This window comes from Clupea harengus, chromosome 25, assembly GCF_900700415.2.
Source record: "Clupea harengus chromosome 25, Ch_v2.0.2, whole genome shotgun sequence".
Lineage (NCBI taxonomy): Eukaryota > Metazoa > Chordata > Actinopteri > Clupeiformes > Clupeidae > Clupea > Clupea harengus.
The window spans coordinates 11,959,817-11,984,891 of record NC_045176.1 but is presented as its reverse complement, the minus strand read 5'-3'; the positions used below and the strand labels follow the sequence as shown (position 1 = coordinate 11,984,891).

Genomic DNA, 25,075 nt, shown 5'->3' with positions numbered 1-25,075 from the left:
TATACCTCCACCCGTCGCTCGGCTAAAGTGGGCCGGTCTGTTCCCGTGGAGGGGTGCGGGAAGCTAGGTCACCTCCTCACGAGCCTGACCCCATTACAGCTCTGGGAGAACGGTGCCATGGAGTACGGGAGAGCGTGCCTTACTGCGCGATGTCTATTATAACTACACTGAATACCAATCCCCAACACGCAAACACCGAGATAGTCACTGTCCTCAAACACCTGTGTCCACACATTAAGCGTTAAAAACCCATCCCTGCTGCTACTGAACCGATACCACCAGGGCGATAGGGTTCAGATCTGTGGAAGGATATGAGCAAAGATAAGACCTGGTTTGATTTTACCAGACTATGAGTCCATGGAAGAGAAATTCTTTCAGATGGCTTCATGCAAATATAAAGTAATGCACTAACAGCGTAGTAACAGCGTAGTAATGCACAAACCCACTTAAATGGTACTCACACAAAAAATAAAAAATAAACGAAAGTGCATGCAAACACATGCGCATGCGCACACACACACACACACACACACACACACACACACACACACACACACACACACACACATCTCCACTCACTTCTCGAGCCGCTGCATGGTAAGCGCCAGCGTCTTGCTGAGCTCCTCAATGATACGGCTAGGCGGGTGCAGGCTGGTGGGCATGGTGCCATACTGTAGCGGGTGCGGGTGCTGGTGCTGGTGCGGGTGCCCGCGCCCGGAGAGGACCGGGTGCCCCCCGATGGTGACGTGGTGCAGGGGCAGGCCGTGGGGGCCCGAGGGGAATTTATGGGTGAAGGTGGAGAGGGACATGGGCGAGGATGAATGGTCCAGACCTCCGGGAGGGACACAGATCATCACTTTCTTGGGAGGTAGAGGAGGAGAGAGTTTGCCCGGCATACAGGACAGCTTCATGGGCTGGCAAGACTCTGGAGCTGGATGACCGTGCGGACAGAGGGAGAGACAGGTGGAGGGGACAGAGGGAGAGACAGAGATCAATAAAGCAGTCAGACACAGTGAGAAATCCACTGCTGAAGTAAATAACAGTTTTTTCACTCTCTCGGGGGGGGGGGCTTAAATGCCCACACCGGTGCGACCTGAACTGATCCCACTCATCACGGCTAAACACGACCAAAAGATAACATGAACCGTCAGCCGTCAATTAAGCAATCGTTATATCAGCGTGTGCAGCTAGGTCACTCGTCATATCTGTCAAGGTGCGTCACGACCGACTAAGACGGCTAAGCATGATGGAAGGGCAAGTGACGTGGGGGACGAGTTGGCAGGAGGCTACCGCCACCCCCTCTGCCACTGGCGCACACGCCCGACCGGGTGACCCGAGCGCCACACGCGCTCACCCATTTCCCAGATCCACTGACCAAAACGGACTCATTATGCCGAGCTAATTTACGGATCAGAGCACGCTGGTATGGTGCCAGGCAGCCGTCAGGAGGAAGCGTGCCCTCACAGCACTAGCCAGCGCCACTGATGGGGGGGAGAACACCCTCACACGCTCATTACCGCCAGAGTGTTTGTCAGTAGTGTGTATGGTCAGGTTTATGGACTTTCAGGTACGCTTTCATTTTAGAGTGTTTTAGGAGATTAGGCTTCAAAAATTCGACAATAATAGGGAATTACTGTAAATGACAATGTCTACAAAAAAAACGGTTTTGTTTAGTTTTGCTCGTCTTTATATATTGATATCACACACACACACACACACACGCACACACACGCGTATGCGTATATAAAAAACACATAATTTTGTTGAACTAGTGAAAGTGCAGACCATGATGTTTGTACTGTTGACTGTTTTTGGAAAAGCAGGGGTGGAGACATTAGCTGTATGTGAGAAGCTGTGTGTGTGTCAGGGCTGAGTTACTGTACATCCATTTATTAATGCCAGTCTCTTAAACGGCAGGGAAGGAAGTACAGGAACCAGAAGCAGAATATAATAGAATCAGAATATGTATTGACTAGATATTACAGTTAATGAAGCATGACCAAAATGGATGGATGGAAGATATTACATATTATAATACAGATATGAGAAAGAAAGAAAGAAAGAAAGAAAGAAAGAGAAATAGGAAAAACACAAGAGACAATAAATCTCATAGTAGAAATGGGAGAGGGTAAGAGAGAGTGGCAGAGAGAAAAGAAAGAGGCAGTCCTGCTGAGCTGGCTGAAGTGGGATTTAATGAGACTAATCTCAAAGAGACCATCTGCAACACACACACACACACACACACACACACACACACACACACACACACACACACACACACACACACACACACAGTGAAGGGGTGAGAGACAGAATAAGAAAGAAAGAATGCAAGAGTGACAGAAAAAGAAAAAGAGCGAGAGAGAGAGAGACCAGTACTAGCTTTCACTCCCTACAACAGATAAAGAACATTTAGTCAAGATGATCAAAAACGGTGCCTTGTTTGAATGGTCTGAAAAAGTTTTTTTTTTTTTTTTTCATTCAAGTAACTGAATTCCATTGAGGGGCCAGATAGGGTCAGACCAATCCCTCATCTTATTAGATAAACCTCCCACCCCTCCTCCTCCTCTGAGGTCAGGCTCACCTGTGCTGTGATTGGGCAGGCGAGAGAAGGGTTTGGGGGGGATCGCCGGGGGCTGCTTGTGGAACAGCGGGGGCTTAGGTGGCGTGTCCTGAACGTCACCGGTGAAAGCCACAGACTTCTTGGGAGGCAGGATCACCGTCTGCTTCAGGGAGGAGTCCTGAGGACACACACTGCCCTCCATGGAGGGCCGGAAGTCGATGTTGGCTGCAATTCAACACAAGAGACATTTTTATTTTAAAACCACAACAGTCAACACTGAATAAAATATTCTCACACCCACTGTAATGACCCCTAGGTTGCACCTACTACCAGACAAAGAACACAAATGGTGAAGAGACACAGAGGCTGTCCTATTTTACATTGCAAAATGATCATACATACTGGCAGAATCAGAGGACAGCAATGGACACATTACTGTTGCCGTAAGTTAATTAAAAGCATTAATGAACAAATGTTTTGGGTTGATCCATGTACTCATCCAACCAAACCATCTTTGAATTAGTGCCCATGTGGTTGAACTGCAACATACTAACTTATGTACTTGATATCAAGGTCATGTTGAGTGAGGAAGAACGTTGATATGCATAACAATCTCATCAAAAATGGTCACCAGCACGCCTATGAGCCTTGTGATAAGGATGATGATGCCGCCTCTTTCAATTCAAAGCAGCACGTAATGCTGCCTACAGTCATTCTATACTTCTACATGGTCATGCTTTGAGTAGGTTGACTCAATGCAGTCTCGGTGGAATTGCGTACTTTAAGGTTGATCTGCTGAAAAAACCCATCAGATCACTTGCTGACGCAAAACAAAGTCCATTACCGAGCTTTTGGCTGCTGTTATCACAAAGACATTTTGAAAGGGTAGGAGGGGAAAAAAAAAAAAAAAGTCCCATTTGCAACATTAGTTCATTAAGTGGTGTCCTTTTGATGTTTTTTTTCAATCTTTTTTTTCCAGCGTAATTAACTTGACAAGCTGGTAAAGACCAGATAGAATCCCTGCGGAGGAAGGTGAGGATAAAAGACAATGCCTGAGCGAGATTGGTTCCATTCAAATTCCCTGCACATAATTCACATTTTCTACGCTAACCAGACGCCCTTAGCCAAGGGTACATGCACTCAGCCCACCGTCTACTGGACATACTTCTACTCCATGACAGCCTGAAATTACATCATCCACACTCAACATGGAAATTACATCATTCCAAAACCTGGTGTGCACTACTAATGTATTTGGGCCATAACCTTACCCCCAAAAGGACTTGTCACAAACAAGGGAAGCCCCTATTTCATCACTAATAATGCTGTGAGAACTTTTCCTGAGGGGCATTAGGGGAGGACATGACTTTGACTTGGCCTGTGTGTTACTTACTGCTCCTGTGCCCGTCTGTGTGCTTTGACCCCCTGGATATGATGCTGTCCTGTCCCCATCTAACATACAGGGCACTGACCCAGCTGGCTGCACACTTTAACCTCCCATCTTATTTTGTTCCAAAGGCCATGGAGTCTGAGAAAGAGGAGATGGTCACACATCTCCGACCCACCCCTCGACTCTGTATCTGTGAGTGTGTGTGTGTGTGTGTGTGTGTGTGTGTGTGTGTGTGTGTGTGTGTGTGTGTGTGTAGTTGTGGGCTACAGCACCAGACGAACAGTAAACAGCAAGGCTTTTCCCAGAACCCAATATGAGCTCCTTGTGTTTGATTTAAGATGCACCTGCTTCCAGTCACAGGAAACGTGCAACGGCATAACGCCCCGAAATGGACCGCAACTGTTCATGATGTGAGTGATAGCTGGGCACAGCCACATTCACAAACCTCTAAAACCTTTACAGCCACAAGTGATCTTTTATATGTCACATCTTTTCCAGGGCACAGTCTCATCAGTCTTCTCATTGGTTGCTTTTTGATGCTTCTTCCAGGATGTTCTTCTGAATGTAGTAGACATGTTCAGTGAAGAGCGTGCACACTGAACAGCGTGAAACGCATGAACTGTGGGCCCGGTCCACTGCCAATTTCTGCGCTCCATTTGCTTGACAAACGACTGCAGAGACTACATTCGAAAAACACAGAAGTTTGACTCTGGTGGAGTAAATCTTTAGAGTGGCTGTTGTTTGCAAGTCCAACAATCTAACATTTTGTCCCACTACGAGCTCAAGTGAGTCCATAAGCTGATTAGGCGTTTAAAGCCAATCAGATAGAAGATTAACACATTTTTGTAGGCTACCCGACAGGGGGAAAAAGAAAAAATAAACAACAAAAAAACATTACAAATGAGAAGGTTAACAATCGATTAATCCCCAATCAGTCAAACTGACAGTGATTCAGAATAAAAGCATTACCTGGACAACCTGCAATCGTGCCATGAATTTTCAAGATATCAAACGATTCAAACAGTTTGGTGAAAGTGGAATAGTGAACAACCAACAAAGGCCATTTTCAATGGCAAGTACATATGTACTATGTAGCCTCAATCAGGGCATTGCTGCAAAAGAGCCCTGTGCTCGGTCAATTCTCCCTGAATAAACAATGATGATATAGTCCATCTACAGTGCATATAGTCCATCTACAGTGCATGTTGTCTATCTAAAGTGCATGTGGTCTATCTACTGTACATATAGACCCTTAGTTATCATTTAACTCTTCCCACTGCTCTACATCTTTTCGGCCATCTTTGACCAAAAAAAATACCCAGTGTTTGCCTCATTTGGTTCCTTTCCCTGTTTAAGAAACGGAGTTGGTGAATCACTGTTAACACACACACACATTCCTAGATAAACATGAAAGCATGAGCTGTATCTGCTTTTTAAAGATGGAGGCTACTGCATCATCTCCCTGTGGGACCCCTCCCATGGGCCTAAAGTATGTGTTATGAATCCAAAATATAAAGGATTTCTTTTCTCCCTCTCACATTATTAATGGTGTGGTTTTCCCAACGAAATGATGACACAGCAGTGAAAGACACACACACACACACACACACACACACACACACACAGGATATGACATTTTTCTAGATGGCATTCTGGATTGGGTTTAGCTGGCATACAGGTTGTGGTCATCTCCTCAACTGTATGAATACGGTCTCAGGGTCTTCATGGGGTTTTGTTGAGCAGTCAGCTTTCGAACGTGGCGACTAAACGTACCTCTCTCAAAGATCTCCTTCAGCACTCCTCTCTTGATCAGCTCCTCTCTGCTCTGCCGCATGGACATCTTCCTCTCCAGAGCTGAGAAAAGAGGAGAGGGGGGGAAAGGAGCCGTCAAGGATAAGCTGTAAAAGCTGCCGTGGTACCTCTAGAATGACCGCATTGAAAGACTCAATAAGGCTTCTGCCTCTGCCTCTGTTTAGTGAAGCAATTCACTTGTGTGAATGCAGGCTGATGACAAGATAGATCAACACTTGAACCTATGGGACCATCAAACAGGGCCTTTACAATTACAATTGTGTTAATGCATCAATTTTCTTCCTCTGACACATTTTAAGGAGGCACTGCTGAAACTAGGGCACTGTACACAATCCTAACAGTCTGTGTGACTCAACCTAAAGCTTAATACTGCAGCCCCCTGCATGCAATGCTAAAGACATCAGTCACTTCTAGATGTTACACACAACAAAAATAATTGTTTTTGAGGAAACCCTCAGCATTAGTGCGCTGCTCTACTGGCATTAGAGAGAGCGCTTCACATAAAATGGCAGTTGATGTCTTGCTGTGCTTTAACCGCAGTCACCAGCAGAGACACAGAGAGAATTAATTTATGTGCATTTCTTTCTTCCTTAATGCTCTTTTGCATATCGCACATTAGCTGGAAAATGCATGCCAACAGTTCCATAAATACTGCACGGGCCACTAAAGAGACACGGAGCCTCGTTCTCTTTCCATCATGTAAACCCTTCAGTGGATTCACCAGAGCCGCAATCTCTGGACGTGAGGTTAGAGCAAGATTTAACACCTTCACTTTCATGTGATAAGAATGACAAAAGGATAGCAGGTGTTTCAATACACACACACACCCCCCCCCCCCCCATTCTATCTGGCGAAACGCCTTCTAAACGAGCTAGATGTCCCAGCGCGACCGCTCCCATCTATTTTTAGGCTCAAACAGTTGAGGGACTTAACATTCTCCCGTGCTGTGCTGAACTGGGGCCGTTTTACGTGATGTTAGTCATTTCAAAAGCTACCCCTGCAAAGGAACCAATTAAGAATGTGAAATGAGAATCAGGCATAAGAGCAGCTCTCAATACACAGCGTGCGCACACGTGTGTGTGTGTGTGTGTGTGTGTGTGTGTGTAAAGAACACAGAAGGTGTGAGAGGTACGCAGCACATGACCAACACACAAGAGCAGCTCAAACAGGCTCAAGCAGGCTTATGTGTAAAACTGTAAAAGTGCTTCCTTCCTCGAAGCCATGAACATGGTATATACGATCCCTCGAGTGCACGTTTGCTTCAGATTCTGCGGCTGATACCTTGTCTTTCGAAAATGGGACTTCTCAAGGCATGGTGGCTATGGACACCTACACTGGAGTTTGAATCACCAAACCCAAACGCAAAAAAAAAAATCCCCTTCCCCATCTCTCACATCCTACACGCTTGCATTTCAAAACAGCCTCAACGAGGTCTCTACCCACTGCTGCCTAGCACCACGTCTGTATTCAGCGAGAAGAGTTCATCGCATCAGCCACGCAGAAGAATGGATTACTCACACACGCCGATTCAAAATGTCATCCTGTTTATTGGGCCATGGCGGTCCATTTTGGGGGTTATGATCACAATTGTCAAGGTGTGGAAGCCATTAGAGGGGATCGCCGGTGGAGGCGGCTAACAGGAACTGGAAATGTCACCGTGGAGCTTAAGAGCATCCTGATGGAGATAATTTCCAAACACTGTTAATGACTTAAGAATATAATAATCAAGTGCCTTGTATTATTAATTACCTTATATGAATCATGTACTTATGTAAGCAGGAACATGGCTTTTCTGTGTTTCTGCGTGTGTGTAACTTAGAATATTAGGTGCTACTTAGTCTGCACATGTACAAGAGCATGTTTAGACCAGAAGTGATAAGAAGGTTCGAACTGTGCTTCTTCCGACCTTGCAAAACTTCCATCCTTGCTCGGACGTCAGAAATACACCACGTGGTTATCCGTGCTGAACGCTCAACTTCTGTCTATATAAACCTTGTGCGATGTGTTTATCATCGCTTCACTTTCATCCTTGTTTTGTGAGTGAGCCCAATTGCAATTGTTGTCTGTCTAATAAATATACTTTTATGCAGCTCCGGAGTCCTGAGGTAACTAGGGTGAATTTTCACCTAACACATCCTCTGCAGCAGCAGCAGCAGCAGCAGCAGCATCATCTGTGCCGTGGCACGGACGTCGTCAGTAAGCTCACACCATACCGCACCACAATGCCACGTCTACGGCTTCAAGGGAAAGTAGCTCCTTCTCCCACGCCTCCTCAGAAAGCAGCGAGGAAGTGACGCCAAGAGTCGGGTGTCAGAGACCTTAGATACAAACCAATGCTGCAATCACGGGTTGGGAGAATCCTACACATAATAAATCATGCATAACACCAAACACAAACTATTAGATGTGGGTTTAAAGAGACCATCTGTGTGGTTAAATGGACAGGTGCACGACCAGGTACCTCAACACAAAGAGGATGCAGCTGACATATGAGCACGTGTGTGTGTGTGTGTGTGTGTGTGTGTGTTTATTTATGTCTGTGATTGTGTGTGTGTTTGTGTGTATGCATAAGCATGGTGATGTTTCTGTGTTAGAGCCCTGAGAGAAGGGGGTGTATGTGAGTGGGTGCCAGCATCAGATCAATAGCTCTCCTCTCTCTTTCCCCACACAGGGCTGGCTGCTACAAGGCCATCGCTTTCTCTTTGCTGCTGCTGGTGCTGGTGGTGGTTAAGCAGCGATATTGGTGAGGGCACTTTAATTAGGTGTGTCACCCACAACCCCACGAAATGATTTTCTCAGTTGGGAGTGTGTGTCTCTGTCTGCGTGTCTCTGCGTGTCTTGTGTGAGTGTGTGTGTGTGTGTGTGTGTGTGTGTGTGTGTGTGTGTGTGTGTGTGTGTCTGTCTAGGTGTGAGTCATAGGACAAGACTTCTTTTTGCTGCTCAAAAATCAGCAGCAACCTGGCAGACAATGGACATCAGACTGGCTGACATGACAACTATTTGGCAAACTATTTCATGTCTGTGCACTGCTCTGCATCAGCTGGTCCCGCTGACAAAATGAGGCTATGGATTAAGTGGACCAGCCCAAATTAACTTAAATAAAAGAAGATTCCAAGCTCCATACAGCATGTTAAGCGGATAAGACCGTTGAGTCTATATGTCCAAGGAAGGACAGCATTGCTTCCATACAAGACTGGGGAAAATCTGGGATGTCTTCCCAGGATGATGTGTACTCATTTCGCCTGGCAGAGGAAGGTCACAAGTCCCATCCATCTTTAACGTCTAGAACCTGCTTATGGCAAATCATCAGGCAAGCAGAGAGGAGTGGAAGTCACGGTCTGTCTCGCTCTCTGTCTCACTCTCTGTGTCTCTACCTCAACAGTGCCACAGTACACATTATGACTGAATAGACAGAATGCAATATATAAAAAAGCAGGTCCAAAGTAAAAATGTCAACAAGCATTTTGAATTGTGAGTGTTTAAAAGAAACAGACTAACTGTTTAAAACAGATACTGCCAAAACCACGACCATGTTGACTCGATGAAATGTTTGAATAAATAACCACATAGTTTTGGCCTTTTTGTTTGCAGAGGACAAAATAATACATCAAGGCACAGAGGCCTGTCCAGCAATTTTAACGGTCATGTCCTATATTGGCCTTTAGCCAGGACAGATGCGAGAGACACAACAAACTTTATTTATTTTAAAAGGATGCGGACTACCAAAAGTTCCCATTCATGTCAAGTCAAGAGACGCTGCGTCGGAGAAGCTATGGGAATCAGCCCCTTCCAAGGAAACTGCTGAGGCTGTACAGCATCGAGCGCCAATGAACTGGCCAAAGACACGCACATCATCTCGCGCCACAGCTATAAATGCCTGTGCCATGTATGTATGCATCCTCTTCATTCCCTCAGCGTGACTCAACACCTCCTGTGTGTATGCTGTAAGCTGTAAGCTGTATAAACTCTTGTGGCTCGCTACCTAAATGGTCCACTGTTCTTCCGCTACTGAGCTCGGAGGGTTGCCAGCATATTAGCTTTCTCTAACCACACTCTGGTTTCTTTTCGAAGCCCAGGCTTTCAATAAAAGAAAACAAACCATGCTGGACAAACGGTGCCATTGCGGCACCGCCATCTTATGTCCGGACCCTAATGCCGAGTGCTTTAGGGTGCCAAGAGATGGACTATGCCAAGCGGGCCCACTCGCCAGCCACGGACTGCCCTCACCATGTCGGGTAGAATGTTGAGAGATCAGAGAGCCTTCTTCCCTGAAGTACGCCAGGAACTGAAGCGGTAATGGAAATCGCCATACACGGCGAGGGCCCCTGTGAAAGGCGTGTCTGCATACAAGAACATGGATGGAATCGCGGACCTTGGCTACATGGCCATGCCTCCGCTAGAAGATTCCACGGCTTCTCATCTGTGCCCACTGGCACTGCCACCATAGAAGTCCAAGTCCCTCTAGCTCTCGAAGCCTTGTAGTACTACATCTGCATAGCAGAGAAAACCTACATCACCGCAGGGCAAACAGGAGCAGCCTGAACGCGATGGCTGTGTTGCTTTGTGCAGTTTATAACCTGGATGTTTCTCAAGTGCCACTCGCTCATAATGTGCTTAATGTCGCTGTTAATTCAGACTTGCCATAGAGGACAGGCTATGTGACGGCTATTGTGCTGCCCATGGTCAGATGCACACGGTGCGGTGCGATTGTTTTCCCATAGCAACTCAGATGCAGGGTCTCGTGACCAACATGATAGGGAACGTCTAGGTTCTCAATTGTGGAAACCATGGTTACAACATAACCTACACGTATTACCTTCTCCACACAGTCATGCACAAACAGTTCACTCACTCATAACTTATTTTTAATTAGTTATTTTCTTGAGAAAATTCCCTATTTTCCCTTTATTTCCCCTCATGGATTAAACGTGCATTACAAATGTTGTTGGTACTTGCCAAACCTGTTCGATTATGTGTTTAGCGTTTAACTCACTGGCTCGTTATGTGAACAATTAATTAGAATGCCCCTGACGCTTAACACAAGCCATGGGGCAAACAGCACGCCTGTCAGCTTCTCCACTCATGTTATTATTGCCTTCACCAAACAGCACAAGAATATCTTCAAACCTTTTGAGAGTTTAAATGGACACAAAGCCAGTCAGTGAACGATTGTGTCTCAGAATGACATTCCTGCATCATACCGGCAAATAAGGGAGAGCAAGAGTCTGGGTCTGTGTCATAACTAACCCTGCAGTCAGATTACATTTAAACAGGACAAAATGAAAGAAGCAATTACCGAAGGATTTATGACATAACTGTGCAGGGCAAGCTACAGCAGGACATATTGCATAACACTGCTGTCGGTAAACCAATCAACCTGCAGTATCCACAGGTTCATCCCTGCCAAACTCATCTTGCCATAAAGGGCAAGATGAAGTGAGAACAAACTAAGGCATGCATGTTACCAAATACATCAGTTAATAGATTATGTGTGGTTACAAAATGTTTTCTCCAGAAATATGTGAAATTTTAGAGCTAGCTGTGATTTTTTTATTTTTTTTTGCCTCCCTTTTTTCTTTTCACCCCTCAAATTATTTTCTTCCGCACTTCTTTTCTTCCTTCCTTCCAACAGGCACCAACTGGACTTCTGGCTATTGGACTTATTATTACTGATTACAGACATAGAAATGGGGATTTTAAAATAGAATTACCACCCCAGATTGCCCTTGTCTTTAGAGCGACAATGTGAAAGTCCAAATACTGGTTTGTTTGTTGTATATCTAAACACTAATTAAATGAATGTACTCATATGATTCCAATCACTTGTTGAGACGTTATACACCGTTTACTTTACGAGAGGAATAGGGTATAAATAACAAAATCCCTGGCTGAAAGGCTTTGTAAAACAGTGGTGCATAAACACTACAAGCATTACAGGTTCAGACACAACACAGGGCACCCTCAGAGACACCAGTTAGAGCAGTTAGCTGGGTCAACACTCCTGCCCTCATTTTTCCACACTTCATTATTGAGCCTGCAGCTAACAAGGTCACCACATCTGAGCGACAGTTCTAGTACACCACTCTTCACTCTCACCGTGTGTGTGTGTGTGTGTGTGTGTGTGTGTGTGTGTGTCCTGTGTAAGTGAGTGAGCTCTCTTCCAGCCATCCTCCTGGTGCCCAAAACCTCCTCAGACGGTCCAGAGCACAGCCCTAAGAGGCAGACTAGCGCCTCAGTGAGGATTACACCAACCAGTGAGTAGTATAGCAAGCTAACAATTACTTCACGCTGGAAGAAGTTGAACCACAGCTAAGCTACCCTGGCTTGGCTAAATAAAGATACTTGGAAAACGTAGTTGTAACTACTTTGTAAAATAATGATCAAATTGACAATGTACATGCGATACAAATATAATGATATATAACTAAATATAATAATAATAAAAAATAAAAAAAAAAACACATTTATGCCAGCGAAAAATGCCACAATTGAGTTAATTGGAAAAAGTGCCTGCTTGTTCACGGGTTACACATAACCTATTCATGGGAAAGTGCAAGGAATGTCAGCTCTGGTTTTTCATAAGGACAAAATAGCAAGGGATGTTTTGTTTTTGTCAAACAAATCTGGATTATCTGACTACAACTAAAACATTTTAGTAGTCAAATAAACAGGCCCTTTTGTGGACCAAAATTGTTTCACTAGTTAACTATACAAAAAAGAAGTAATTGAACTACTTCAATCACAATGTAGTTACCTGGTCAAACTACCAGCAAGCTACTGCAAAATGTAGTTAAACTACTAGTTTAATTCTATGTAGTTCACTACTCCCATTAGCCAGTCCCCATTAAGATTAATGTCAAACCAAATGATGAAAACATAATGAGAAGTCTAAATCATGTGCAGGATCGAGTAATATATGGTACTATACCACAGCATGTGATCAAAGGCACTTTCAAGTTGTGTTGTGAAGCATATGCTGTTGGTCTAAGTACGACACATCCAGCCGAAAAGTGACCTAGATATTCAGCTTTCTTTCCTTCCCTCTGGTACATCGTGCAAATTGAGGCTTTTAAAAGAGTGATTCTCTTTCCCAGCCACGCTCAATACCTCATGCCGTGCATGTCATGAAGAAAGGCATTGGCTGACACTGATGTAAAAATAAGTAAAATGTCTGGTATGTGTGTCTGTGAAGGTGTGTTTGTGTATGCGCGTGCGTGCATGTGTGAGTGTGTATGCGTGTGGGTATGAGTGTGCGTGTGAAATAATTCCGAAATTTGAGACTGCTAAAAAGAGTGTCACTGCAGTGCCAGCCTGGGGTGGGGAGTTAAAGAGGATGACTGTCCCTCTCCAGCCTGTGTGGAGAGGGTATTTGTATGGATACAAATACATCAAATCCACTTCTGGGAGACAGATTCCATTGGATAGATCAGCCACCGCTCTGTTCCATCCATTCCTTCCCAATGACGACCCACATACACACACACCACACACACACACACACACACACACACACACACACACACACACACACACACACACTGACACACACCACACAGACACACACAGACAGACAGCTGTCAGGGAGTGGTGGTGTACTGCTGTGAGATAAGCCCCACAGTCTGCTCTCACCGGCCATCCCCAGTAGCAGCTGACCTAATCCTCTTGTGTTCTCCTCTCCCACAATTACCTGCAGCATCTGCACTCTCAGCACCAGCTCTCTGCTTCCCACAGCGCTGCCCAGAAACATCAGCTCAAAGGCCACACACACATGCATATACAGAGGAGGACTCAACACACACACACAACAGCGCTGCCTAGAAACAGCAGCTCAAAGGCCACACACACACACACACACACCTGAGGAGCAACAAACTGCCAACAAATGTAATGGTAAGCCATTTAGACTTGGGCTATCACACCTTGCCCTAAAACACAAAACCAGATCAGGTCAGGTCAGATGGGATTAGACATTCTTCAAAATAAATAATAGCAAAACAGTCTGGCTACTATCTACTTAAAACGAATGTGGTGATTAAGCAAAAATAAAAGTAAAAAGAAGCAGACTGAAAAAGATGTCAGCATAAATATCAGCAAGTGGAGAACCCCATTTCCATCCCATGTCAAAATAAACCACCAGCAAATATGCAATATGGTAAACAACATGAAGTGGCTACAAAGGTTCAATATTCCATCAGTCCGGTTGAAAAAAACACTGGCAGGTGAAGGAGAGAATGAGTGGAGGTAAAGAATCATGTCATCAGTACTCCATCAGCATGCTGCCTGAATGCCATTTACTCCACAGGGACGGGCATCAACCCGGGTGTCAGCTCCTTAACATCACTCTCTATTGATCAAGGCTTGTGATGTCTTTGCCAGACTTTCTCCACGTAATGCCGAAGCAGGTCTTGGCAAGACATCTCAAAACAGGTTCAAGTACAGAACTGGAACATCCATCATATAAACAAAAGAGGGATCAAATGTTTGCAGTTAGAGAGGAGCTGTGTAGTTGGTCTTGACTGAGGATGTAGCCCATTTATGTTATCCATTTTCCTTCCGTTTGAATTGAACACAGCAGTGGTTTTGGGCAACACATACTGGCATGTCTCTTCTCTTATTGATGTTCCCCCAACTCCCATAACGAGCCATCATTCCTAAACTAGCCTATTTCTTCCACTGATTTGACACATTAGCCTCCCCTTTACTGTGTAGGCCTACTTATTTGTCTACAATTGGAAAGAAAACTGGAGCATGCTAATTAAACACAAAGTACACCAGTTACTTTCTAGCCTAATAATAGGAGGACCAGCATGTGTTAATATTCCAATAAAGATCTAATTTCCTTCGCTGTGGGAACTACAATGTGAGGAGCTGAGTCACAGGCAATCAGTTGATATGAAACACCAGGGCAAATATTAAACTACCAGAATGACAAGACACAAGTCCAGAGTTCGTTTGGCCTGGGCTACTTTGTGAGTTGACCGGACCAACTGGACATCCATATTTCACCCTAAGAGCCTGACATAAACCTGACATCTTCACTTTAATTTCTGTTCACCAGAGCAACTGCACAGTAATCCAGCTATCCATACGCACATCCATATGGGGTGTAAACTGGCAGACGTCCCGATTTCATATTTAGTTATATAGATAATGTGATATTTTATATTTATTTGCTTATTCAATATCTATTGCAATTCCCCTTAAATACTTTGATACTGGAAGTATACAGAATACAGCTGAGACAATGGTCCTCATGCAGGAAGCAATATAGGAACATATTTCCTCTTACTTTTGTTTGCATCCACGATTAGTTAGTTATTTTGTCACTGCCCATTGATTTCTGGGATGCACCAATGTTTCTTAAGTTCGCGTTACTAATGCTAATAACAAACAATCAGCCACACACCTCCAATTTATGATGAAATGGGATTCATCATTCAGCACACCAGGGTAAACTTGAGAAAGTTGTCTCTACAAGATGTGTTAGTTATGACAGCCCCTGCTGAGACCAGAAGTTATTAAGTGGTGTGATTGGCAAAGGACAAAAAAAATAAAAGATTGCAAAGCAGGTCAACCCCCCATCTTTTGTAAAAAAAAATTGTTCTCTTGTCCTATGAAAATAAAGTTGTTGCTGCCAATATGCTAAAGTGGTAGATATGGTTACAGTCAACTCTTAACTCATACCCCGCGGTTTCTCATGAAACGTAACGTTACAGCTCTAGTGCCTTAAACATCCTCTCGTGAGGTGCGCAAACTGGTGATGTCATCTATACGACATTCATTGTAGTTCCTTATAACCTTGTTACAAAAAATTGGAAACTACTAAAATTGTTGCTGAAAATAAACTTTCCAGAATCAATAACGTTTCACAAAGCATACGTCATGGAATCCATTCTACCAACTTTTCGATTTGTATTTTTTCTAAAAATGTCTCTATGAAGAATCCCATTCATTTCGCCCAGCGTTAGGAACGTTACCACCAGGGGGGCAACGTTATTACTTTCCCTCCCTATTACTGACCTTCAGTTATGTAGTGACAAACCCCTCGAAGTAAGGAATAACCTTATGTATGCCCTAGCCAGGAGATGCCATTGCCATTTGAAAAATCAAATCCCAAGTTATTTTGTAGATAGTCAACAAGGGCCAATCGATTTTTAGTCAGACGATTCAAGAATTGCTTACATCAAGAATCCTAATTTATAGCTGAATCGATTTTTAGTTTTTTCTGTTTGAGGTCCTGGAAGGCTTGACATCGAAGTAGAAGAGTTTTGCTGCCCTTGTGCCCAAGGCGCCTGGTGTAATAGAAAAATGATTACAAGCATTTTCCAGCCGTTACATTAATTGTGTGGCTTTAAGTCTCTTTGGCATAAATGCCAAGAGGGCTTTCTCTGATCATTCAGTGACATTCAGTGAAAAAAAAAAGCCAGCAACACTAGGGCTTTAACTACTCTAACTTGTGACAGAGGAAAACATTGAATTAATTTGCCCTAGTTTTATGGCATTTAAAAAAACAGCTAAGAGCATTTGAAGTGCTTCGATATGGATCTAAAAGAGGACCTTTGGGCTCCCGTTGCTTAAATCCCTAAAACAAACGGAAATGTAAGTCACTCATACTAATCTCCAAATTTAATCTGCCAAAAAAGAAGAGAATGAGTGGTTTTGAGGCTATCCACAACCAGGAATGCACATCAGGACTCCTCATGCCAATCATTTCAGGTGTGCTGAAGCATCTCTTCTCGTATGCTAAAAAAGGTTATACATCCTTTCTATGAGCCAAATCATTTTCTCCTGAGGCAAATTGTCCTCAAATTCTCCTAACAGATGTACAAAATGAGGATGTGAGGAATAATTGGAGTTGCGCAAGTGAAGTTTTTTTTTTAAGAACAGATGCAAATTACACAAGGGGTCCAACATCCAGGGTTTAATAAAAGCCATGTGGTATATGCACTCAGGACAACGAGTGAACTTCTCAGCACTGTCAACCAAGATCAACAAAGTGGTGCAGAGTCCCGTCACCCTCTCCTGTAAAAAGCAAGCTCTTAACCTGCCACTGACCGCCATGGACCAGTGAACCAGTGCATCAAAGGCCTTAAAATAGCTCTGGCAAAGGCCACTGCACTTTCCCTCAATCAATTCTCTTCTGTCTCAATCACCTTGCGCCATAACTGAATTCCTCATTCCTCAATCCTGAGCTCAAGTGGTGGGGGGGATTTTCTGCAAATAGCACTCCATTCATACAAATGTATTAATGGCTTCACCAAGACTTTAGTCAAGGTAAAATTATTTCACAATGTAATGAATGTATCAGTGGAATTGGTATATAGGTAATATACTAACGAACTCCTGACATAAAGCTAACAAAAGATCCATTTCCTTAAAACCTTGTTTGAGTGTGTAACAGCACAGACACCCACTGTGCAAAGGCGATGATGAGAACACGTGGTATTGGTAGAAGGGGCTCTGTGTCCCTGTGTGTTTGTGTGTATAAAGAGAGATGGGGGTTCAGAGAGAGAGAGAGATATGCTAATAGTTCTCCCCCTCTTTCAGACCTCCATCCTCCGCCTCCCTCCCCCAATAGCCATCATACACTTGGTTGTGCATGCAAATCTGATTGACAGTCAAACAGAGAAATGCAAAGAACTTTTTGATTGGCTGTTAATGAACTGGTCCAAAGAAAAATTGTAACGCTCCTCAGTGTCTTTATAATTGACAAGTGTCAGACTGTAACGAGTTGTATCAAAATCAAATTATAATGGCTTACACTGAATTTAGATTCAGAATTTAACAACCAAATGTGAGGGTCTGTGAAGATGTACTGATGTAGGAGATACCCACCCAAAGTTCACAGTGAGGTTCACATTGCTTTTAAATGTTCAGAACACAGAGCACAAGAGCCCGTACTTAAACAAGAGATGGTCAATCTGCGGCAAATTTGCCTCCGTACACTTCTGCACCAGGCACCCAGGACCCCGACCTCAAAATGAACGCAATGCTGCCAAGGGCTTGGTCAGACTCCAGGTGATGCCATTAGGGCTGGGCTTAAGAGAACGCTTACGCAAGCTCCTCTCGGCAGGAGCCAAGGCCTGCGAACAGGGGTAGGGTGAGAGCTAGAGGAGAGGGAGCGGGCAGAGAGCGGGCAGAGAACGGGCAGGGACAGGCGAAACGCCAAAGACCAGAGTAGGGCAGCGTGGCCGAGGTAGGGAATTGGAGGGAATCTGCGACACAGTCGGGAAAAGAAAGAGAAGAACCTTACCTGCAGAGGTTTGCTTGAACTTTTCGCTCTTCTTCTTCCTCCATTTCCAGGGTTTGAAGAGACGCCCGATGGTGGCAAACTTGCTCTTCCGGCGGATGGGTGGGGTGTGGGTGCCTGGGACGAGGGATTCCGAACGCATGGCAGACAGTCTTTCCACCTCCTCAGCTACAAAGGGAGACACAGAGCGTCACGTGACCAAAGCAAACAAATGGTGTGCAATGGACAAGTGCATTAACTGCTATGGTTTTATGACAGATCATGAAGGACCATTAGACGGTGAATGACAATTCCACTTCGCCAGAGCAAAACCAAGACATGCAAGACCAGTAGGATCAATTGACTAATGTTCTGCCATCTTTGGTCAAAGGGCACATAATGACAGTAATCTCACATAACTTACTACGCAGGCCTAAGCATTGCATAACGATTACCATCAAAAAATACTTCCACAAGAGTGTTCAAGCAAAGGGTTGAAGGCGAAATATTAGGCGTAGCATGCCTACAGTGGAAGAACACGTGGTGAAGATCATGAGCTGCTATACAGACAGAGAGTAGCACACACAAATTAATAAATAAATAAACAAACAACATCATACATTGCAACAGAAGTGGGCCATGTTTTCCCCAGCCTCCCAAACCACAGCCTTTAAAAATGGATGAGGGTGATCTTTAAAGACCCATATCAAAATACAAGATGTGGGAGGCTGCCCTTCAAACTCTGAACATACTGCACTGACTAATTCAAAAGGAACTACTGATGCTTTTTAAGGACTGGGTTTTAACCATTTTAACAACCCTTCGTGCATAGTCTTGGTGAAATAGCAAAAATAGGAGGAGAAATATCAGTCTTTGGCCTATATTTTTATTGAGGACCATTTTGACAAACAACTAAACTGCGAAAAAAAAACTGCACGTCGGATCATGCTTTTATGGTTTGACACACAGGGACACAGGGCCTGTGTCAGAGTGGAAAAAGAATGCCTGGCCAGAAATGGGGATTTGACTCTGTGTCGACAGGACACCTCTGAGACATCGTGCAGGTTTTTGTGCTGCCAAACCACAGGGAGGTCAGCATGGCAGGCACCGCACGCCTTTCCACATTTCACACCGATGGCCACCAGCTAAAACCCCCTCACAAAACACTAGCCCACATCTCACAAGTCACTGCTGGGATGGGCTTTGACTGGGCTTTGGCGTGGGGCTGAAAGATGAAAACCTATGGCAGACATGAACGAGGGTCATGCCCATTACTTATACCATCTGAAAGATTTTTCTCCAGGAATAGCACAGTGGAGCTGCCGAACCAATCAGTCCCATCCAAATGAAATCAAACGAGACAAGAGAGAAAGCGCAGAGGCTTTGAAAAGGACTAGCACCTGACCATCTGTGCATTTAACATGTCTGCTGATAAAGTGAAGGCATGCCTTGCAAAGATGCCACCCTGTCTGACGAAATGCTTATAACGGCCATCGTTAACATTTCCTTGTTCCTTACTTCACTATCAGATTTTCACGAGATAGCTTTGTTTGAGTAAGCTGCCAAATGAAAAGGAAAAAAAGTCTGCTGTGAAGCCATTTTCCCCACCAAAAACAACTTTTAAAAATCATCACCATCACACACACAGATTCTTTCATCTATCCATCTATTCTAATATTTATCCTTTTCCAAATCAGCCTCCTTTCAGTCTTTTCAGGTTCAGTTAAGCATCCATTCCGAACAAACAGTCTCTCGTTCACATCACTATTCCCCATCCAACTCGGAATCTAGACAGCCTGTGACCGCAGGTTCAAGAAATGGGAAGAAGAAAAACGTGTGCTTGATTGGAACAAGGGCGCAGAGCGAATAAACATACCACCTGAAATGTACTTCTAATAGCCCTTTTTTTTAGCAACCAAAGCAATGAGCAGAGGGAATTATAGGTCATACAAAAATCATCGTGCACATTAACGTAATTGCTTTACCAGATAAGAAAATTGCATAATTAAGGAATCAAAATAACAACAGACCATAAAAGACTAGGAAGACTTCACAAATTGTGGTCATTGTTAATTTCTTAAAACAAAATTATTTTCACACGCTTGAATTCACGTACAATGACATTACTGTTGGTAAGTGGCAAGCCTAGATGACCCCTCCAAACGCAGCGAAGAAAACAGTTGGAAGCAGCATGTTGTGGTGAGCAACATGAACACTGCAGTGTAGTAATGCGAAAAACGGTGTATTAGTCTAGATAGAAAGGAATTCACAACTTGTCGGACGCTAACAAGAGTGTTATATGCACAGTACGTTGAATCCGCATCTATTTTACATGCAAACAATTCAATAGGTAACTAAGATGCAATAATACAGTGACCACTTTCAGCTCAGTATCCTACTGTCTGGCCTATGTTTTTGTGTGCTTACACCATAAACGATGAACACTGAGTGGTAGGTTAGTTGTTCATATCATTAAGAAATGAGATCATATCATAACGTTATTTAGTGAATGTCAGTGGTATCCTTAGCTCTGCAGCTTGTGGTGTTCAGAAAGATCTTTCGCATAACTGAAGACCTGGAAAGAAAGATATTTCGCCTACTCTCGTAGAAAATCCCCAATGAAAACAGAAGCCCCTGTGGTGCACGGTCCTGTGCTACAAGCCCACTCACCCTCCTGTGTATCGTTGCCGCGGCTACAGTTGCTGCATATATGCTTGATCTCTTTTCCAATGTGACAATGAATCATGAAGGGCATGTTGTTGTTATGGTGCTGATGACTGGTCGGCTCTTTCTTGTGGTTAAGGGACATCATTTTAACCAGGCAAAAGCCCTTCTTCTTCGGCTTCTCCACATACATCCCCGCGGGCGTGGTGGTAGCGTTATCCCTGTATCCCATGGAGAACCAGTTCCCATGCATGATTGTAGGTGCGGGATCCGCCATCTGGTAGCTCGCAGACTTAAACATGGAGAAAGCAGAAAGGATTTGCCGTTCTCAGAGCGCGCCGTGCGAGGAGGCGGTTTTAAACGAACCGATCTCGATTGCTTCCCGTCCACCCCCCTCTTGCCCCTGCTGCAACAACCAATCCTGTAGCTGGCAGCCCCACTGCAAACTACGTCAGCATCACTATCAATTCCACAACTGAGATTCAGACCTGTCCTCTCTTTTCACCTGTAGGGACGTAAAGCGTTGCTGACAGAACGCAACGCCAAGCAAGACGTGCACGCCATTGACGGCTGCCACTGCGAGTTAATCCCAATTACTGTACGTAGCTACTTAGTGAGTGAATAGGCGTTTGTTATTGCAGGCTATCGGCAATGGCATCGTGAGAGGGGTGAAAGGTGCTGTTCATTTTAGAGGGTCGTAAAATGGAGAGGGTCAATTAGAATGTGCGAATTAAACGTGTCTCAGAGGAGCACATAGCATAGGACCAACTCCTTTGTGCACACCTGACTGAGTGTATGTTACTCACAGAAATAACTATAAAAGCTGTTAAATGATGAATGTGGTAAAAAGGCAAGAATACAATTATGTCTGTTTGGTTTTGACAACAATTACTGCTAGACAGACAATACCATGAAAATATTAATATCCACTGCAATGAACACCCTCAGTGAAGCTGGCCATATCCCTGAGCGTCCATCCAGTGAAGACTACCCCCGGAGATTAATGCACGAATGGAACTGCTGCTTGTCATTCAGAGACTGTTTCATTCACGTTCCAGTGAAGACAAATCCACACAGCCCCCTCCACTAACATATCCTCCTCCTTCTCCTCCTCCATTTTTCTCCATCAGACTGAAAATGAGCACTTTGTACACAGCCCAGAGAGATTAGAAAACCCTCGCATATCCCTCCATAATCAAGTTACAGGCAGGCCATGTTCACGGCCGCATGCCTTTGATGCCTCTTGCCACAAGCCTTTGCCTCAGCAGACATCAAAGGGTAGGGAGGTTGGGGCTGGGGATGGGGTTCTCCCACTGCAGCAGTTGAGAACACCAGTCACACTTCTTGTACATTCCCTTCCCAATTTCAGAATCCCACCCTGGGCAAAGTCCCCAAATTAGCACTGTGCGGTGGGGAGCTGGTAGCCGCAGATATGGCGAAACAGTCATGGGGGAGGTTGGAGTGTTGTCAAGAGTGCTGTTGCGGATTCTGGCCCCAGTATCTCTCTAACAAGACCGCTGCATCACCTCACAGGAAGGCAAAAGTAGACATATGTCTAACTGCGTATGTGGAGGAAGCAATGGAGTAGTTTTTGAACCGATTTTAAACACTTTCTTCACAATTGTACTGTTTACCTTGAAGTAAACAGACATACAAACACATGTATCATTATCGTATGAAATAACAAAACTACATTTTCATAATTTAGTCAGTGACATGTCATTCATGCTACTGCTATTCCCCATGTGCCCTTCAATTATTCTCCTACTCTCAACCATCACAGCACTTCCTCCTCCTCTGCCAGTCATAACAGTCCTTCCTGGGACAAAGACTTGACCAGTGTATATCCATGGACGGATTATGAAACCATGGGTTAAATGTAATGACATTTTTTTTTCAACAGCACAATAATAAATTCACCTGTACCTCAACAGGATTTACAGCGCACATACACATTTTCTAACACAGCGCAGGTACACTCAATTAAAGCCAACAGCAAATTAACAAAATACACCTCTTTCAACCACAAATAAGAGATACATAACAGCGACTTCATGCAGAGGCTCTGACTTAGGGGCCCCCTGAGCTCATGGGCCCCTGGACCTGGGCCCGGTAGGCCCGTTCGGTAATCCATCCCTGTGTATATCTAGCACATTGTGTGCGCTCATAGCATGTATACACTGTATAGAATAACATGCAGTGTGCGTATATATGTGTGGCAGACTCTCTGAGGGTGAAATTCTACAACTTAATGTGTCAATCATTCTATGCATATATTTGGTTTTTCATTCACCCTTCCACAGAGTTTAAGACAAATGCTTAAAACATAAGCCTGTCTTCATCACTCTTTTTACATCATGTTTTATTGTTGGTCATGACTCATCCACTTAAATCTCTCACATATTTCTCTGTGAGGTTCAGCTGTTGAGGCGATGGGTCATATTGGGCAGTGTATGAGGACTGAGTACCCCTCGGTTGCATAACTCCATCTTTGCACTATGCAGACAAAGCTGCTGTCCACCCAAGCATACTAGTCTGGCTCATTCATGAGGAAAGAGGATGTTTTTCAGCTTTTTTTCAGAGTTCGTCCTTCCAACTACTTAGCTGGGCAGTTTGTTAAAAGTGACTGGACTGTGCTCTGTGTTTTACTTTAGCTTTCTGCTGAAGAACTGTATGACTCAGGGAGAGATACGGCTTGCCAATTAGTAGTCTCTTCCCTGAAGGCATTAGTTAGAAACATCTTAAACACTTTGACTATCGCGCGCGCACGCACACACACACACACACACACACACACACACACACACACACACACACAACTGCAAAAATGCTTTGCCTGATAATTTTGCATAGCACACATTTTCTCATACTCCACTGCGCTATGCTGACCTCAATGTAAGGTTGTATATGAGTGTATTAACACATATGCAGTTTCATTCATGTACGCATCATGCTGAATTAGTCATTTGAGGCACATGTGAATGAAACTATCAATTGTCCGACTGTGCTAAGGCAACATCACAAGACAGATGAAATGCTCCTGGCCATGCACTTTTTCCTACAGCGTGCTTCAAGAAATCACAAACAACCAAATAGTTCCCTGTAGTGGCCAAACCATTCTTTGGCACGGTGAAATAATGAACTGTTTGAGCAGAGCAGTGCTTCACCATTTCTGGGAGCTCTGTTTGTGCTGTGTGTTCAGCACAAGGTTTGTCAGCTGAGCGCACTAACTCAACATTGGCCGTGACGATGGCTTCCTTGGGTCTTACGCCTGAGCCCCAGGGGAACTAATGTGGCATGGGTCCAGTCCAATCCCTTCACAAGTAGCCCACATCTCTCCCTAACAAATGCAGGCTGACACTGTATGTTGCCCAGAGTAATGCTTCTATGAAAATCTCTTATTTTTGTTCCATATGTCAACATGCAATAGATGTCATGCAAGGCCGTTACAAGGTGAACACACGTATCCACACTTACATGCAGCCCTGTGGACTCACACACACGCAGACATATAGTGCACACATCCATCCACACGCATACTTATAAAACCTACAATCTTAATTGGAATTGGAATTGATGTGATAACTGTCCGATTCATTTCCCTCTCTGTGCCTTCGGGCAGAGTGGAAGAGTTATGTAATTATAATCTGGGTTGAACCTAATTTTGTTGCTCTTCAGCCGTGCAGATCTTGGCTCCACCCCACAAACTGAAGTCAGGCTTCCTTCGGGCTGAGATGAAGCAGCATGTAATAGCTTATGTAAAGCTTGTTTATTTATTTATAAGGTTTTTTTTTGTTGTTGACAGCAGAGGTCAGGACAGGCATTTGAAGATGCTGCATCTTGTCTTTCGGGGGGGGGGGGGGGGGGGGGTTAGCATCATGAGGCTCTTGTGATCTTGTCCATTTCTGACTGAGACTGATGTTTGACCTTCAGACTGACTCCTCAGTCATATGTTTGAGGAATGGACACGCTGCTACTTGCTTAAGCGTCACATCAACTGCCTAACGGAGCTTTCAACACTTGACAAGACTTAACATAAGGCATGTGATGTTTTTGACTGTATTAATAGTTTGTCCCTAAAGTACCTCGGAAGCCCTGTTGTTAGTAAGAGCATCCGTAGGTTATTTTCACACAGTTCTGTGAACATCAAACAATGGTTGTGTTCTGTCCTTTTAACTGACAATAGTATGCAAACTGATTAGCATGTTATAGTGGAAGTCTATTCTTGACAGTTATCCTGAGTCCCATTTTGGGTTATTATGGCATTTTTATATTTCCACACGTTACCTATTACTGTTATATCTGCCCTGTCATCTGCATAGATGCTTGTTATAGCTTCAAACAGCTTATGGGACCTGAGAAACTGTCTCTACCATATTGAATCTATGTTGATAATGTTATCACACTGTCAGTGTGC

The 25,075-nt window shown here is 44.2% G+C and overlaps 1 protein-coding gene across 2 annotated transcripts in view; it reads right to left on the bottom strand.

Moving 5' to 3' along the window:
- Positions 1-25,075, bottom strand: part of LOC105898478 (phosphatase and actin regulator 1) — a 50,291-nt gene that overhangs the window by 10,452 nt on the left and 14,764 nt on the right. The window contains exons 1-5 of one of the 2 annotated variants that reach the window (XM_031562995.2): positions 20,665-21,255; positions 18,019-18,183; positions 5,727-5,807; positions 2,585-2,788; positions 580-931 (exon numbers count right to left, since the gene is read on the bottom strand). In XM_031562995.2, the coding sequence (XP_031418855.1) occupies positions 580-931; positions 2,585-2,788; positions 5,727-5,807; positions 18,019-18,183; positions 20,665-20,959 (1,097 nt within the window). In that variant the 5' untranslated portion in view covers positions 20,960-21,255. Of the gene's footprint in view, positions 1-579; positions 932-2,584; positions 2,789-5,726; positions 5,808-18,018; positions 18,184-20,664; positions 21,256-25,075 lie in introns of those variants that run through there. The other variant, XM_031562996.2, reaches the window with a different exon arrangement.